General features: G+C 33.1%; 2 protein-coding genes across 2 annotated transcripts; both read right to left on the bottom strand.

The window, feature by feature from the left end:
• Positions 1-1,157: 1,157 nt before the first annotated feature.
• LOC114191032 (probable leucine-rich repeat receptor-like protein kinase At2g33170) lies at positions 1,158-6,038 on the bottom strand. Its single transcript, XM_028080176.1, has 3 exons — positions 5,416-6,038; positions 2,048-5,009; positions 1,158-1,870 (listed from the first exon to the last, which is right to left on the bottom strand). The coding sequence occupies exons 2-3, from the start codon at positions 4,992-4,994 to the stop codon at positions 1,485-1,487; spliced, it is 3,333 nt and encodes a 1,110-aa protein (XP_027935977.1). The 5' UTR covers positions 4,995-5,009; positions 5,416-6,038; the 3' UTR covers positions 1,158-1,484.
• Positions 6,039-19,009: 12,971 nt separating this feature from the next.
• On the bottom strand, positions 19,010-19,768 carry LOC114191128 (glycine-rich cell wall structural protein-like). The gene has a single exon (XM_028080314.1). It carries the CDS (start codon positions 19,766-19,768, stop codon positions 19,010-19,012), a length of 759 nt encoding a protein of 252 aa, XP_027936115.1.
• Positions 19,769-19,968: the final 200 nt, after the last annotated feature.

The raw sequence follows: 19,968 nt of genomic DNA, 5'->3' as shown, positions 1-19,968 counted from the left end.
TTTTCAAAGTTTGTACAAAACACTTACAATGAAGATTAAAATTTCAAGACAAGAAACTAACAATATTTTCGATTGAACATACTAAAAAAATATGTTCAACACATGAAATATCCCAAGAAGATATAAAGCGTATTGGTTCTCGTTACATAAAAGGATATACATCGAAAAACTTCCAGCAAAAAGGAAAAGGAAAAAGAAGTACAATCAACACAACACTAACATTTTTCTATGCTCAAAACACAACATCTTTTTATTCTAAAAAATTGAAAGCACTCTTAACAAATTAAAATAACTCAAATGATCTAAAATATTTATGTTTCTCGATAGTATTAGTTATTATATAAAAGAAAGAGACCAAGACTTTATTTATAGAATTCATATAACATTAATTTGAATAAAATTTAAATGTATTTAATTGATTATTCTTACCGATACATTCATAATGCATATGTTTTGTAAAATAAAACTTTTTGGATAGTTTGAAATTAACTATCAAAAGTTTAACTTATTTATGTGTATATTCATGTTTATTTTATTGTAAAATATTGTAAGACATAAAATAAATGATAAATAAGACCACGCAACTATTCCTTTGACCAACTATATGATTAGATCTATGACTTGATATTATAATTGTTTAAATCTAAGCTCATTATATATGTAAGACAGCATTAATTAAGATACATCAGTGTGCACATCTTATGAGGGGATAAATCACTAATTACATTAAAATATATGCTCTTTTTTATATAACCATGGTACTTGCTAGATAACTTCAGTAGAATTTTTTTTTTCTCTCAATCACATGTTTTCTTCTGTTCACAAAACTCAAATTCAAAACTTTGTTTAAAAAACCCAAATCCAATACTCTTCTACCAACTACATGTTAAGTAAAATATATCTTCGAAGATTAGAATTTCTGTCATAGTGAATAACAGCTTGTATTCATGATATATTATAGCAATTTGTTGACAAACAGTTTTAAAATTCAAATGCAAAGATCTATCAGAACAATTAATATCAAAACAATAGCTTTCAACAAATATCTAAAACTGCTGTAAGTGGTCCCTATCCAATCAAAGAAGATGAACTAAAATATGTTAAAATGCAAATTAATTTAATCGTTCACCAATCAGTTCCATGAAACTTGCAGCATGTTATATGAACATCTCAAATATTTATTATCTATCCTTGCCTTGACCATATAACCTCCATGATGATGATGCACATTCCATGGCAATTAAAAACTGTACAATACAGTGACTAATATAACATATACACTGAATTCAAAAAGAAAATACAGAGACGATGTATTAATAATAAAGAATGCTATAAGGTAAAACAGTTAAGCCTAGTGCCATAGTGGAGTGAAACAATGTACAAGAATCATCTCCTATTTTCTCCTGTGGAATGCAAAAATGAGCAGAAAAAAAATTTCATGTTCTGTTAACAAAATGTCAAAGAGATGTTGTTGCATACTTTGTTCACAAGGCATCTTTGGAAGGAAGATCAAGGTATGTTTGAGTGAGTGTTAAGTTTCCTTCTCTCTCATTGGACTCAATAAGCATCTTCACAACTTCCCTCATTGATGGCCTCTTTGTAGGAGACACACTTGTGCATACTAAAGCAAGCTTCAAAACAGTGAGCATGTGATTCACTGTGGTTTGGTCTTCCAGATCAACATGAGTATCAAGTATCTCCGGCTTCAGCGAGTTGTCATGATCTCTGATATGGTTTCTCACCCATGAGACAAGATCTCCTCCTTGATCTAGTGGCTGAACTGGTGTTCTTCCAGTGAGCAATTCCAACAGCACAACACCATAACTGTAGATGTCACACTTTTCTGTCACCTTCATGGTATATGCATATTCTGCCACACAGATACAAATGGTTCACCAAACAGTATTTGATAACTAGTCAAAAGTATACATTGTTTATGAGCATGGAGTTAAACAACAAATCACATAATAAGGTACAAGACACTATACTCACAGTAATATAATATGATCTACCTTGTCAAAACAAGATACAAAATGAAGAAGCTTACCAGGAGCAATATAGCCATAAGATCCAGCAACAGCAGACATTGATTTTGACTGGGGCATGTCAATGACTTTTGCCAAACCAAAATCACCAACATGAGCCTCAAAGTTTTCATCCAGTAGAATGTTGTTGGATTTTATATCGCGGTGAATAATTTTTGGTTTGCAGTCATGATGCAAGTAGGCAAGACCCTCAGCAGCTCCAAGTGCAATCATGAACCGAGTTGACCATTCCAAAGTAGTTGCAGAACCATGCAATAGTTCACCTAAGCTACCTCTTTCCATGTACTCATATAGCAGGAGATTGGAACCCTGGTGGTAGCAAAAGCCATACAGTTTCACAATGTTCCGATGCCTTATTCTTCCCAGAGTTGATATTTCAGCTCTGAAGCTATTCTCAATGTTGTTCCCTTCCCTGTTTGATGCTAACTTCTTAACAGCAATGGTCTCACCAGATTTCATCACTGCCTTGTACACGGTTCCACATGCTCCCTTACCAATAACATAGCTTTCATGAAATCTTTTTGTAGCTTCAACTAGATCATGGAATGTCAAACCTTCCTTTCGAGGGAAATATATATTTGAATCTGGGGAGGGAGCCTCAGTGCTTCCAAAGGAATCAATTGACTCTCTAGGACGTCTCATAAAATATAAAATAACTAAGATGAAAATGAGTGAAATACCTCCAACAGAAGCTGCAATGATCATCACTATTTTAGCGCGAGGAGAATCAAAACTTTTCCCTGGTGTATCAGAGTGAGAAGCAGAATTGGTGCTGCAGTCACCGAGAGGTGCACCACAGAGGCCATTCTTACCACCAATATAGCTGCTTACAGCCATACTTTGGAAAATTTTAGTGGAAGGAATAGGTCCATGGAGGTTATTGAATGAGAAATTGCAACCCAACAAGCTTGATAGCTCTTCAAATGTGCTGGGAATTTCACCATCCAAATTGTTGTTATTGAGATAGAGATATTCAAGCATGTTGAGACTGCCAAGCTGAACTGGTATTTTTCCAGAAAGGTTATTGTAACTGAGATCCATTGCAATCTGCAAGCTTGAAAGAGATCCTAACTGGGGAGGTATTTCGCCGAAAAAATAGTTACCATCCATCAACAACCAGTTCAAATGAGACAGATTGCCTAGTGCTGCAGGAATATATCCAGACAGCCTATTGTCTGAAAGCTTGAGAATCTCCAAGTGCTGAAGTGTTCCAATCTCATCAGGCAATGAACCAGAAAAGTTATTCTGGCTGAGGTCAAGCCTTTGTAGTCTTTGACAAGAAAAAAACTCAGGTGGGATTGTTCCAGTGAAAAGATTTGACGAAACATTGAAGGTCACCAATTGAGAGAGATTGCCTATTTCCTTAGGCAACTCCAATGTGAAGTAATTGTTGGCAAGATGAAGCCTTTGCAATCTGTGGCAGTTGCCAATATCAGAAGGGAGTGTACCACTGAACCTGTTTTCACTCAAATCAATGGCAGTCATGTTCTCCAGCTTACACAATTCTATAGGGAAGCTGCCAGTAAGCATGTTTCCAAGTATCAACAACTGTGCCAATGATTTACAGTTTAGTATACCTGTTGGTATATTTCCATAAAGACGATTATCCGCAAGATTCAACAACATCAAACGGGAATGTCTGCACAGATGAGGAGGTATTCTTCCTGTCAAGTTGTTGTCAGAAAAGTCAACAACCCAAAGGGGACTATGAAATCCAAGCCCTGAGGGAATAACACCACTAAGGGAGTTGTCAAAAAGTTGCAACTGGTTCATTTTAGTCAGATATTGGAAGCCAAATGGAATTGGACCTGTGAGGTTATTTATTGACAGGTCTAGCTTTGACAGGTTCTTCAAGCCACTAAGCTCATTTGGTATAACACCAGTTAGATGGTTCTCAAAGAGAAACAGCAGACTTAGACCATTTATTTTACCAAACTCTGAAGGGATACTACCTACTAAAGAGTTCTCTGAGAAATCAATGTCTGAACATAAAGTAAGATTTCCAATTTCCCTTGGAATGGTTCCATTCAACTTGTTTCTGTAAACATACAGCCACCTCAAGGATTTGAGGTTCCCAATTTCCTTAGGTAAAGGTCCAATAAGATAATTCCCATATATAGCAATTTTCTCAAGACTGCTACAGTTCCCAATCTCTTTAGGAATAGGTCCTGAAAGCTGGTTTCCCCACAAAACCAATTCTTTCAAGCTTGCAAGCATCCCAATCTCCCTTGGTATCTCCCCTCCTATCTGGTTTTGTGCAAGACCAAGAAGCATTAAGCTCTTACATCCACCAATTTCCTTTGGCAAGTAACCAGTAATGTTATTTGCCCCAGCTCTGAAATTTACAAGATTCTTAAGATTTCCAATGGAACTGGGTAGGGGTCCCTCAAGAAAGTTGCTATAGGCCACTAGCTCAACCATTGAAGACAAGTTCCCAAACTCATATGGAATCACACCAGAGAGTTTGTTGTTGCAAATATTCAAACTTCTCAAAACAGATAGCTTACCCAATTCAGCAGGAATTGTGCCCTCAAACTGATTATTGTTCAAATAAAGATATTCCAAATTCAAGCAATCACCAATCTCCTTTGGGATATTTCCAGTCAACCCATTGTAGGCAAGATTGAGATAAGTCAGATGGGTCAGACCCCCAATGCCAGCAGCATTCAGAGTTCCAGAAAGATCCATTGAAGTCAAATTAAGAGACATAACTACTGGATTGTTATCACTATCATGACTGCAATTTACACCTTTCCATCCGCATGGGGTTTCATCAGTAGGCTTCCAACTTTCCAAAACATTAGATTTATTATGAAATCCATTCTTAAGCTCTAGCAAGATTTGCCCCTCAGTGTTCAAACCCTCAGTGCTACAGAGAAGTAAAGTCAATAGCAGTAAAAGAAAAGAATACCCTATTGCCAAAGTTCTCTCCTTAATATCTCCAGCCATCTTACTATTCAAAACCTGCACAAACAAGCCATCAATCAATCACTTTCACAACATAGACGATTTTTTTTTGTCATAACCTCCGATAAAATAAAAAATAAAAAAAACCCTACTATTGATTGGTGTAATCAATTGAACACTATTTGAAAAAGGCTATTTTGCTCAGAAATGAAATAGTCAAAATGTTCTGGAAAATTCTTGCTCCCATTGGATTTGTACAAACCAGAAAATTTGTGGTAACTCGTATAATTAACAAGACCAAAAAATTGAATCTTGGAGCAGGTCCAATTAACTTGAAATCATATTCCACAATACCAAATCACCATTGCCAGGTTCAAAGGAAAAAATAAAAAAAACAAAGACACGCATGTGTATTACACAGAATTCAGAATGATCAAAACAATAGCACATGAAGAAAACACACCTTTCATCCAAAGACCGCCATCACTCATAAAAAAGAGAAGTTAACAAAAGCAGCTGGTCCACCACTTGGGATCAGCAACTCCTTGTGAAGGAAAATTGCGAAGAACCATGAAGAAGTTAATGAAGCTTTAGCCAAAAATAGTATAGACCCACGTGGCCTTTGGACATGAAAAGTGGGGATCTTCGATCTGAAAGAGAAAAGGCCAAGATTTCGAGGAGAAAAATCCAAACCCCTTTTTGTTTTGAGGGACTGAGAAAGAAGCAAGACTCAAGGTTCAATGAATCAGTGAATGAATATCCATCCTCCAGGGGTGGCACTATTTGTGGCTTTTCTCTGTTGGGTGGGGTTTGGCACAAGGGAATGAAAGAATGAGTGTGAAGGATCAACCTTTTTTTGGGGGTGAAGTTTTAATGGCCGACAAAGCATGCTTTCACCTTTCACTTATTTGGATCATTTTCATTGTCCCTCTCTAACACCAAAAGGTTCTTTCTTTGACGTTGTTGTTGTCTTTGTTGTTGATATTGTTAATGTTTGATGATGCCCTTTTCAAGTGTGATACAGAAAGAGGAAAGAGAAGAAAGTTTTGTGAAACTTTCCTTCGAAAAAATTTGGTAGTTTTGTGTTTGTTTCTTTGTTTTTTTGCTTGTGATGGTGATGGGTACGGGGAAAGTTCCTTTGTGGGTTAGTAGGTGCTGAAATCCTTGTAGCTGTAGTTGTACTTTCAGCGAATCATCTTCTTCCACGTGGCTTCTCAGTAAATCTTCTGACTCGCCATATCTATTTAAGGCTGTTCTAAGATTTATCCATCAGGTCCTGTGTCCATCATCAGAAAATGAAAACTTTTCATTTTCTTAAGATAAAAAAGGTAAAGAAGATAGTAGAGGGTGAGAGTTATTAATAATTTCTAAAAAGTGTGTAACAGAATAAGGTTGCCATTCTATTGTTTTATTTTTATCCAGTTGGGATTAATTTTTTTGGATATTTATTGATGGAATGAAGAAAGAAGAAGAGTTGGTGAGTATAACGGATTTCTAAAATCTAATTTAGGAAAATAATTGCTTAAACTTTGGAAAAAGAATAATTATTATGTAAAATAACTTCTTAATCAATTAATAAACAAAGCTGAATTTCAAAGAGCTACTACTACCACACATTTCTTCTTTTATACATTTTCTATTTTTCCCGTAAAAGTGTTTGTAAAGAAATTCTTTCACGCACACCATTGAATGGAATCTACTTTTTAACAACTGTGTTCAAATTTGTGAAAATGGTACGTAAAATTTGATGTGAGTTGGAATTTGATGTGGATTCATTTCATATGAAACTAACGCTAAGACCAACAAAAATGTTCATCCATTTCAAATGTGACTTATTTGTCTTGGTTTTTTTAACTTGCAAGTTTGGATTAATTATTCAAATCAACCAATTTTTTTAAATATTGACTATTATTTTATATTTTAACATTAAATTAAGTTTGGATAATATGTTGATGGAGTATATTTTGTACATATAATATTTTAAGGATATTTATAAATCTTTACATGTACAATCTTATATTAGAAAATCAGATGATAGTTTTTTATTGAAAATGTATTTATCGATAACTTAAAAGATTTTTCTTCTTAAGTTTTAGGGTTGTTTTTTTGTGGGTGATGATTTGAGGGAGAGGGAGAGGATTGATTTGAGTTGATTAGAAGGTGATATTTATGTTGTTCTTTTTTATGAATTTGGGGGTGATATTGGAGTGGATTTGAGAGTAATTTTTGTGAAAATTTGTAAAGGATTTGACTGATATGACTAAAAAAAATTAAATTTAATAGATGAAAATTTAGAATGACCTAATTGTTCTTGGTGTTAAAAATGTATAATAAAATAATATTTAGATAAGTTATAATTAGTTTCTCATATATTATTATCATAAATAAAAATATTTTAAATATTTATTAATTGAAAAGTGATCAGTGAAATGGAATAGATTCCAAAAGAAAAGAGAACCACTTAAATAGATGTTACAATGGGTTGGAATCAAATCCACAAAAATGTTAACAGATTCCATTTTGAAATTGGAATCGGATCCACAAAAATGTTAACAGGTTCCATTCTGAAAACAGGCACAAAAATTCTGAAATTGGAATCAAATCCAAATAAATGTTAAAAGGTTCCAAATAAAATATTGAGGGTGAGGGTAATCTTGTAAAATGGCCCTGGATCACTCTCTAATCTTTGCACATCAGAGGGATGCGAGCAGCCCCATTGATCCCTCAAATCATCGCTCTGCATCGCTTTCGTATCGTTGAAAAAGAACACGAATATTCTCTAAATTCATCGCTTTGTATCATTCGTGTACAGTATTTAACCCCATAAGAACACAGTCTTAAGTTAATGGAAGTAAACTATGTTCAAATTCTTAACTAATTATTTAAGTTTCATTAGACAAACGACTGTTGTGAAGTGAAAGTAAGTATTTTTTTTTGTTGTAGTCACTTTTAACTAATCTTGTACGAGTATTATTTTGGATTGTAGTAACACTTTATAAGCAATTGAGTATTATTTGAAAATTAGTCACTTCTACCTAGAAATTTTGAGTATTCTTTTATGTTATAGCCATTACTCATTAACCCTGTACAAATATTATTCAAGAAGTCACTTTTAACTTTACATGATTATTCTATAATCTACGAGTCACTTTTAGTTTAAGACAAAGAAAATTTTTTTGTTATCAATAGATCACATATTTCACTCACTAAAGAGGGATTGCGTCTTTCAACTTTTACAAGATAAAGAATTCTTTACTAGTTTGCAAAATGAATAAAAATAATATTCTTTACAAAGTTTATTTTAGGCAAAGAGGCAGTATGTCAACTTCTTTTCGTATCTAACTCTTTATAGGAATGAAAGAAAAAGAGTCGTTATATATCTTTTTCATATCGTTAGGTTAGCTCTAGGTTCACTTGAATGTATTTCTTATGTTTGAAGAACTTTGACATAGAAGATGTATCAAAGGTACTTTAAGCATCCAATGAAAGCTTTTCAATTCTTCAAACAAGATCTCGATAGTTGGTTGCACTTATCAAGTTTTAATCAAAGAACTTTTTTCTTGAATTTATGTAACAATGCATATATATGTGTAATTCCTTTCCAAAGTTGACAAAGCAAGCATTAAGAACTTGGTTAGCACGAGTTTCAAGAGATTTTTGTTGTCATAAAAGCTTCAAAGCATATCCTTTTGGTCAGACATGTAATTGTTTTTCAAATGTAACGATAAGATTTCTTGGTGTTATATCATTTGATAGATGAAACATTTGCATCTTACATTATTTGCATCTACACTCTTCTTAGCTAAGCATGAGAAGGAGGATACAACAAATCTATGTAGAGGTTTCTAGGTAGAAGATAAGGGTGAGTATAAGACTTCTCTTATGGAGAGAGTCTAAATGTGCATGCAAACAATGCAATGAGAGATTAAATGCATATGATGTCACAAGTATACCATAATTAGAGGTGGGCATAGATTGGATTTCTGAAGATCCAATTCATATCTAAATAACTTGATCAAATTTGGATGACACAAGTAGACCATAATTAGGGGTGATCGAATTTGGTCGACTTTCGATTGATGTCAACTCGGTCTAATTCTTCCAAATTTTGGTCAGGGTCGAGTCAGTCAAAATTGGGCGAATTTTGCACAATTCTGACTCAGTCAAATTCAGAAGACTTTCAAATGAGGTCGGCCTATGACTTGACCTGACCCATTTCTACTTTTGGCACGCCCGAGCCACCTGTCTCAACCTTCGTTGGGCCTAACCCTCTCTACCTAGATCGGTTTGTCTCGGCCTGCGGTTCGACCTGGCCTTTCTTGACTTCGACCTAGGTTGACCCATCTCGACCTTCGGTTCGAACCAGGCTATCTAGGCTTTTAGCCAGGGTCGACCTGTCTCAACCTTTGGCCCAGATCAACTAGTCGCGACTTTAAATCTGGTCTGACCCATTTTGACGTTGGACCTGGGTTGAACCGTCTTGACCTTTGGGACGATCTACTTCTTGACGTTAGGCCTAGACCAGGCCGACCCATTTCGACCTTTGGGCTCTGTCGGCCCATCTTGACTTCAAGTCAGTCCCCCTTGTCTTGATCTTCGGCATTGGCTATCCTCTTTCGACCATAGGGTTCGATCGGTCCGTCTCGACCTTTGGACTAGGTCGGCCTATCATGACCTTTGACCCGGATTGATCCATCTCGACCTTCGATTTAGGCCGACCTATCTTGACCTTGAGTCTAGATCAGTCCGTCTCGACCTTTAATCCAGGTCTGCCTATCTTTACCTTCAACCTAACCCACATGAAAATTTAGATCGAATATTTAGAATGGAAATCTAGATTTTCCATATTTGAAAATGGATATTAAAAGGATGGATATCCAACAAAAAAAACAATATATATATATATAATATAGATCAAATTAAAACCCATATCTAATAAAATGGATCTTAAATGAATTAGATCTTTAATAAATTAGACTTTAAAAGAATTGGATCATAGTAAAAGTATATCAGTTTAACATAATTGGATTTTTTTTCTCACCCATAACCATAATTTATCAGCATGTTTACCTAAAAGGCATAAAATTATGTTATTTTATGTTATTTGGTAATTTAATCCATTGCTTCATTATGGTAATCATTTAATTTTCTATTTAGAAAGTTAAAACATAAATTGTGAGCACAAAATAATCACTAAAAATCTTTATACAACCATAAAATTGAAATAAATTCAAACACTAATGGATTAATTGAACATAAACTTTTATTCAAGCTTTTTCTTATTTCATAAATCTCTAATAAAAAATAAAATCAAATGCATGGTATGCATGAAGGAAAATCCTAATCTTTAATGGATTCTTTACTACTCTCAAACATGGAGCCACTCTAATTTCCTATTTATGCTTTGAAGAGTTAGATGAATATTTTCCAATGTATCATTGTATTCTTCATCATTCTATGGTTGTAATTATATATTTTTTTCATATTAACCAAAAGAGCTCGTTCATATGATGAAAGAGGTTTTTGTTCATCAGTTTGTATAGGCTCGTGTGTTTCAAGCATCTACCATTAATGGAAAAAGATGAATTAATGATGAAATATTATGGTGGATGTAATTAACATGTCACAATAAGTTGATCAGTGACATTTTTGTAATAAAAGTATTGGTTATTATGACAAGTAAAAGAGGTCTGACATAATAAGTGAAGAGGACAAACTTATTATGATATATTCATGGACCTGTCATAGTAAGTGAAATGCGGTGGCATAAATGTAATTATAATAAAAAGTTATTCCAATGAGTAGAAGATTCCTTGACATAATAAGTGAAGAGGGCAAACTTATTATGACAGGTGCACTAGACTTGACACCTATTATAAGACCCGAGAAATTTAAATAAATAAATAAATTATTCAATAAATGCGAGTAATGGGAACTTTTATGACATTTAAATAAATAAATAAATTATTTAATATTTTGTATTTAATAATTTATTCTAACATTATTTCTTGATATCGAAGGTATTTGCATCACCTCTACATTAAGAAGAAGAATGCTAATTTATGGTTTTCTTGACCCTATTGTCATTTAGGGTGTAGGAAATAAATTAGAAAAGGTGCAAAAATACTTAATAGAGATATTTGAAAAAGCTAACAAAGAGGTGTATTTAACACCTTACTTGCATGAGTAAGTACACAATTTTTGAATTATAGGTAATTAATTTAAAACTTAAATTTTTTTAATATTTTACCAACTTGAAGGGGTCATTGGCAGTTGCTAGTCATTCTTCTTGGTCGTTCGCTCATGGTTCCCTTATGTTCCTTGCACAACACATTGTCCATAAAATATATATTAGATGCATAAGCTTTTTATTCTATTTTATTGCCTTCCAATATAATTAATATGATTTAATGAATGTCTACTTTTTGTAGGTCTTTTGAAGCTTATTCAAGGTTGTGGGGTGTTCCATCTGTATCTAGGAAGAAGATGGAAATAATTGCACCTAGCTGGAGAGCTATGAATGTGGGTATTATGTCAAGAAACACATGCATATGATTATATGTACAAACATTATTGACTCATGGAATAAGGTGATAAAAAATTGACTAAATCATCATACTTATTGTTCCTGCGGAAACAAATAAGAGATGTTAAGGACACAAATATCACCTTACCTCAATCCTCAATGTCTTGAGTTGGCTCTTCCTTGGTCTGCATATGCCATCTATCGATGTACACGGTTTGGACCCTTGAAGGGTTACCTGCGGAGAGCGCTTCAACCATCAAGTTAGCGAAAAGATTCTCAGAAAGTCAAATCTATTGATTAAGGGATTAATGAAAGTGTACATTTAATTGCTAGGGTCCACGTGTATTTATAAAGTTATTAATTATGTATGTCCCTCTTGTGGGCTGGGCCATTGCTTAGGTCCTAGATGGGCCTGAGCGTAGCCTAGGCCCTTAGTTAACGTTTGTTGGTACCAGGGGCCTTATCTATAATATTCTAAGTCTAGAGTGGTCAACAGATGCCGTCCTATTTTCTAAAGTAGGCGGCCTAGGCCGCTGTGTGCTTTCGCTTGTCCGGTTACTCACTTGATAATTTCACTTACGGGGTTACGTGTAGGCGGGCTTGGTCGTGCAATTTTGTTAGTCCGCCTAGGTGTGGTACACTTATCTAATTGTGAATTACAATATTATTTAACTTCATTATTATGATTTATTTATTTTTGTAGCTATTTAATGATTTGTCCCCACTGAAAGATTGAGAGATAGAAGAAATTAGAACTAGGTGAGTTTCCTTTCTTTTGAGTGTTGCTGATAACTTTCAGAAATCTTAGGTTGATAGTAGTGCATAATCTTTTAAAGAGTATTTGTAAAAATTGTCAAGGTCGTAGTTTTATGTATATACAATTTCATGTTTTAAAGTTTGTTGGACAACTTAAGTACATGGAATTGATTTGCTTGGAAATTATTTGTTCTGGTGATATGAAATATACTTATAGGTGAACTGAATTGAGAAAAAAATAGTAAAACAAGAAAAAAAATATATATAAAAAAGAAGAAGCTAACTTACTATGAAAATGTTAGCCTTAATTCTCATAGTAAGACTTATTATGTAAGTTTTTACAGTAACTATCATAGCAAGTGGAACTTACTATGTCAAATCAAGACGCACATATCATAATAAATTCACTTACTATGACAGATCTCTAAATACATATCATAATAAATTGAACTTACTATATTAGATCTTCAAAAATGCATTATAGTAAGTCTACTTATTGTGTCAGTATTGTCAACTCATGTTATAATAAATTAAACTTAATATGATTTTTACTCGAATAGATATCATAATAAGTCATGTTTCCACAACATTATATAAGTCATTTTTACCTATCATTTGTTTGTGACGTGATAGTAGAATAGTGTAGTGTACATTTGTTTCTTGTTCTTTTACACATTATTGTCTTTTACATTCTCATTTTGTAAAGTGCAACTTCCTCCATTTTATTGGACGAGTGAAGTGCAAAAATAATTCGACCTCTAAATCCACTCCATAATGTTCAAAAACTCCTAAGAGAACAACTACGAAGAAAATCTAATAAACATGCAACTCTGTTTGCCTCCAACATTACTTTAGAAAAAAATACTTAATACAATTAAATGATATATTTAAAAGAAGATAGCATGTTATCTTCAAATAGTTGTTGTGATCTGATTATACTCGGTAGAGCCACAACCCAAAAATAACAAAGACTAGAAACCTTTTAATATTTTGGAACTCTACTTAGAAATGTGCAAGATTTGATTGATTGATGACATGATAGATATTTCATGAAATTATTTAATAGACTTAAAGCTATAATAAAATATTTATATTTGTATAACCTTTGATTTTGAACTTTATGATATTTTTTTCTATTTATTTTGTGTTGTATCTTGTGTATATTTCTAATTTTTTTTCTTGTAATTAGAAAATTTAGTTTAAAAAGTACTGTTAAATAGACTTTAATACTCCCATATAAGTCATTTGTTTTAAGACTTTGTACTTTTAACTGTTCATCCATGAATTTGAATCAAATAGGAGAAGATGACCTAAACAGTGGTTGAATTCGGTATTGTTCAACTGTGATGCTTAACAGGAAACCCTAGCACGACGAAAACCTAGAAATTTGTTCGTGAATCGGACAAACACGATCACAAACAATCGTTCACGATTCTTGAAATTGCACGAGTGAGTATCGGTAGAGTGAAATCGGAGAATTGATTTTGTGATTTTGATCCTAAATTCGATCCGAATTGAGAAATAGGAATTGTGTTCTGTATCTGAATCAAGAATTACAATTTCATTCGGTGGGATTTGGAAATAGAATCCGGCGAGATCAATTCTATTGTTTACGGTGGTTTCAAAAATTTTCCTTTCTCGTTCTTGAGTTATTTCAAAGTTTTTTTTTTCTTTTTTTTTTCTGGTGGCTTGAATCGGTGGTTCTTGAATTGAGTTGCGGTGGCTTAATAACAGTGATTGAAGCGGTGCTGAGTTCTGAATTTTCATTTGTTGGTTCTGTTCGTTTACGAGGTGCAACGGTGAGTGAGTTATCGATGCTTTCATTTCGTCAAAGAATCGAGGCTGAAGCAATTGAAGCACAAGAAATAATTAATACGAAGCAGAGGCAGCACTGATTCAACGCAAAAGGGTTTGCGATTCAGTGGCAATTCACACATTGTGTTCAAATTCTACTAAATAAATCCAAGTGTGGCGGTAAGTTTATCTATGAATTGATTGAAAATCATTTTATTCGGTGCCTCTTCAATTTGAAAGGAGAATGAATCGGCTGAAACATGAAATGGAAATTTATTCCAAGCACTGCAGTAAAATTTACAAGTTAAAAAGCTGATTTCGTAAGCAGCTGAATCAACATTTGAATTTATCATTGAGTTCAAATCTTGAAGCAGTTGATGATATAAACTGAAGCAGCTGCACTTTCATTGTCAAATTTGGTTTTTGAATTTGTTAATGGCAGTGATGCATACTACTTCAGATTTTATTATTTTAGTCATGTACTCTAAACTATTCTCATTTTAGTCTCTCACTTTTTAAGTCTATATTTAATTTAAATATTTTTAATTTATATATATATATATATATATATATATATATATATATATATATATATATATATATATATATATATATATATAACCCCTTGTCTCATTTTTTTGTTTAGAAGTGTCAAAATGGATTAAAATAAATTTATAAATTTTGGTATGGTCTAAAATTAAATTTGGTCCATTAAGAGTTTAATTTATCTGAATTGAAATCGTGATGAGTCAGATTGGCTCACTAACTGAAACATACAAAAAAAATTATCTCACTCTTAATTTAATAGTGCAATCCAAAACACAAGCAAACTTTTTTATTGACTTAACACTGCAGTTCACGTTTATTGAATATTTATTCTCTACCTTTGTCTCTCATTAGTCATTTATATTTTGATATTATCCCAGATTGACTTTTGAGATTATTTAGAATTATAATTTAGTTTTTGGGATGAATAATTTATTTATTGTCTAAAATTAAAATATGGTTTGAATTTTTTGGATTTTAGTTACATGATAGAAAAGGAAAATAACTTTTTGACAAACAAAATTTTGACAAAGTTGATAAAGTTATCAAATAGAGTAACTTTTTATTTTTTTTATGAAAGGTATAAAAATAAAGTAGTAAAATTTTAGGGTTTGTTTTTCAAAAAATGGTTATTTTAAACAAAACTTTGTTAAAGTATTATTTCTTGATAAAAAAAGTTAGATCGAAGAAAAAAATATTGTAATTTTTTTAATTAAGTGAATCAACTCATTTAATCTATCAAATAATCTGTTTCAATAATTTTTTTAAAAACACTATTGATGTCACAACAAAAACAATAGTATTTTCCAATTTCTTAAAAAAGAAATCTTCTTAAAAAGAGAATTTATCCAAATTTCTTAGAGAATTTTAAGAATTTGTAATCTTTTATGAGAAGAGGGCTCCATCAAAGTTTTTTCCTAATCACATTTTGTTTCATCATCACTCAAATTTAAATACTCTTTTACCATGTTGTAAATGAGTTTCACTAGTATAATATTGATAAATGTGCCGCCCCTTTATTTGCATAATTATTACCTTTAACACTATGGTGAATGTAAGCCACAAAATTAATGTATATTATATAACTAATCCACCCTTGAGAGAAAAATAAAAAATAAAAACACAAGGCATAGGTCATAGGGTTTGGAAGGAAAATGGAGCCTACCAATCTGAATGGGTTATTGGATGGTGTTGGGTGAGATAGTTGCTTAAGCCACCAATATTTCCATCAAAGGACCCAATATATTGTGGGTTTTTCCTTCTCACTTCCCATCATACAATCTAGAAAAGGTTGACCCTTTGGTCCCACAAAGAGCTACCCCATAAGCAATTGGACCTCATGTGAGGACATCACTTTCTAATCACTTTTTTTCTTTGTGTTTTATAACATCAATTAGAAAATGATTTTTTATTATTAAATTTTAACTACTTTCTTTTATAACATGATGTGTCATCTTTTAAGTGATTTTAAAATATTGAGTTGAGAATAAGAAAATAAAAAAATCGAAAATCACTTAAAAAAATTATCATCTAAAATTATAAAAGAAAGTTGTCAAAATTTAATAATTAAAATATTATTTTCCAAGATAAATACGTGCACTTCAATTGTGCATGCTTCTCTGGAGTTAGGCTTCATTCCACTTACAACCCTTGGCAACTTGGAATACCACTCTGCCTAATGGGTTCATCCCATTGCATAATGTTTCTCCTTTTCAAAATTATAGCGTGTAAACGCCAAAATATTCAACACCATTCGTCAATTTTCCTATCTTCACAATCCTACCAAGGTTTACAGATAACGATTCTAGGTGGAAATTGTGATAACCATCATTAATTAATATTCCATGAAGTTGGCCATTTCAAAAGTATTATGTGATTTGCATGAAGATTTTTCAAATCTAGATTAGGCCAAAAGCAAATTAAAAAACAATTATATATGTTTTTTAATTTTTAAATTTTAATTCGTCCATATATGAAATTTTGATATATCTTGTTTTATAAACTTTAAAAATGAATAAATATATTTATTTTAAATTTTTTTTATGCATTAAATGTGTTTTATACTAACTTTTAAGTTATTTATATTGTTTGACACATTCTTACTTTAATGTAGATAAAATAATGTTTTAACATGTTAAAAAAAATGTTTAAACTTGTAAAAACTTACATAAATAATTTAAAATAATAGATTAGTTGAAATTCTAAATACATAAATATTTCTGTACAATATGAATTTAAAATGTTAAAGGTAAGTTAATGATAATGATGTAGTGCGTTTTGTTTTGCTTTCATTAAACGTGTTTTATCCTCAATTTACGTCATGTTAAGGGTCCAAAATAATACAGAACTAGTGTAATGAAACATATGAACGCAACATCTATTAAGAGAAGTTAGCGACTAAGATAGGTTTAACACTTTCAAAGATTAATGTTGAACTCTCAGAGGGGCAACGTAACATGTTCAATTCTTTCACAGGTTTTACTCTAAATATACATGAATGCATTGCAAATCTCACGTTTCCATCTTCTTTTGGGACCATCTTTCAATCATAAGTATGTATATACCTATATATTGTTGCTAAATTCGATTATATTGAACTTAAGAAAAATATAGAAAGGGTGTACTTATAAATCATAAACAAGAATTTTTAATAAAAATTAGTCACCGACAAAGTAATAGATAATTGATACTAAAAAGATAACACTCATTGCACACAGACTAGTTTGGTCCGTTTTGGTTCTGTCTGTCCTTGATTCGTCAAAAATGAGTTAGGTTGGACTGGTCCGTCATTGAACAATTGATCAGGAATTACATCCTATCCTGCCACAGGACGGGCCAGGGCTGGCCTACCACACTTTTCTTTTTATTGTTTTTTAATTTTTAAATAAAATTTGTTTGTATATCTACTTCTAAATGAATATTTAAAGCATGTTTAATCATAAAAATGTTTTCTAAATTTTTAATTTATTCACTAATATTTTTAATTAGATAAATTAAAATAATTATTACGTTAACATGTTAAAATATTATATTACAACTAATAATTGAAACTTAAGTTGTAAGTATTAATAATTTAAATTATAATAATATTGTATATTTACATTTTTACAAAAGTATAACATAAAAATCTAATTTTTTAATTATTTTTAATTTAAAATATAAAAATGAAAGGATAGACTGATCTACCTTTAGCTCACCAATTTACTAAGCTAGTCAAGTAAGACCAAAATGAACTAATAAATTAAAAATTTCAACCCGATCCGTTTTGACAAGGTACCCACTTTGCCACCATGTATAAACATGATCTTTCTACATGTTTCTCCTTAATGATTGCATAAATCAAATGCCTCTTATTGAGAGGTGCATATTTTGAGAATCGGTAGCTATTCGGTTTCCTTTTTCTGCAGATTCTTTTGAATCAATTTTGACGATGACTAGAATATGTTGAGAAAAGACTACCCACGATTGTTAAACAAGAATTATCATGGTGACATAAAGAAATGCTCCAACCTAGTGGAGATATACTCCGTTTTATAATGCTAAAAGTGCAATTATTTTGATGCTGCGCAATGATTCATAACTAATGAAAGTTCAAGTGGTGTTTTTGAATAATTAACCCCACGAGGGTGTTGGGTTAGTGATGAAGGAGGCGTGTGTCCTGTTTAGCCTTTACTACCATATTATCCATATGCTAATTAGTGGAGATTAGATATAGTACTTATAGTAATTTGTTGATTAAGCATTTTTTTGTCACTTTTCTTACTATATATATTTTCTGACCTTTTTCCACACAAGTTCATATTTATGCGCAATCATACTTCTTTGTCTTAAATTGCACTTTTCATATTTTTTTTTATCCCTCGTCACCTATCCACTATCTCCTCTCACATTCCTATTTTTCAATTAGCTTAGCCTTTTAACTCTGCTTTATGGTAAATTCTTGTCAAAAATAACACAAATCAAACGTGATATTGCATTTAATTGTAGTTTTTAATAAATCTATCATTAAATGTTTTTCTTAAATTGATGTGTCTCGGTTCCAAAATTGGTTTCAATTATTTTTGTCCCTTCTTACCGTAAAGGAGTTAATGAACTAGATTGACTTTTTTAAGCTCACGAGAGAAAAAAAAAAAATCAGAGATAAAATAGTTTATTATTGATTAGTGTACACTCCAAAGGAACGTACTAAAGAGGCCTGCCAAAAATTACAACACATTCCAACTTGAACAGTTTTACACTCAAAAGGTAAAGAAAGAAGAACAAATACAGAAAACATTGAAAACACAACAGAAAGTGTACTACAAATCTTGGAAGATGAATACCAGAAACCTCAAAACATTAAAATAAGGAAACATATAACAACTTGAAATTGACGATAACATTACATGCAAACAAGAACTTCCATGCAATTAATTGAAAGACACCACCACCAATACTAGTTACCCAAACCAGCCACTCCTCCTAATCCTCCACCACCTACACCACCACCCACACCACCTACACCTCCAACACCACCTAAGCCACCAGCAGCACCACCTAAGCCTCCACCAGCACCACCACCTAAGCCTCCGACACCACCAGCACCACCACCTAAGCCTCCAAGGCCACCTAAGCCCCCAACGCCACCAGCACCACCTAAGCCTCCAACACCACCTAAACCTCCCACACCACCACCAGCACCACCTAAGCCTCCAACGCCGCCTAAACCTCCAACACCACCACCAGCACCACCTAAACCTCCCACACCACCCAAACCACCAGCACCACCTGCACCTCCAACTCCGCCACCAATGCCATGGAAGCCACCAATTCCTGCACCCGCACCAATGCCATGGAAGCCACCAATTCCAGCTCCACCACCAATGCCACCAAACTTCCCAATCCCACCACCGATTCCACCAAACTTGCCTATCCCTCCGGCGACCCCGCCACCGATTCCGCCAACCTTTCCGATCCCCCCTGCGCCGCCACCTACAAAACCACCCATCCCAGCAAATCCACCAACCCCACCAACCAAAAAGTTCTTCTTCTCACCCACACCCTGGCTCCTTGAAGACTCCGTTTGTGATGCGGTTGCATGCACACCCAGAGTTTGTTCTTCATTTTCACCACCACCCCGTGGCACATTACGTGCAGCACTTGCATGCAATGTAACTAGTACAAGCAACACAAACAGGGTACCCCATTTTCCCATCTCTCTCTCTCTCTCTGTCACTCACTCACTCACTCAGAACTTTTCTGTAAGTGTTGATGTGGAAGACATGCATGCAAAAGGGTCCATCTTATACCTGCGAAAGGTAGAAGACAGTTGAGAGCAATAAAAGATAGCAAGTGAAAACAATTATGACTTGTGAGTTTTCGAGAATTGCGAAATCTTTAATGTTTGTGTATCAG

Source organism: Vigna unguiculata, chromosome 7 (assembly GCF_004118075.2).
Source record: "Vigna unguiculata cultivar IT97K-499-35 chromosome 7, ASM411807v1, whole genome shotgun sequence".
Lineage (NCBI taxonomy): Eukaryota > Viridiplantae > Streptophyta > Magnoliopsida > Fabales > Fabaceae > Vigna > Vigna unguiculata.
Note: the sequence above shows the minus strand (reverse complement) of the source record. Positions and strands in the feature narration are given on the sequence as shown.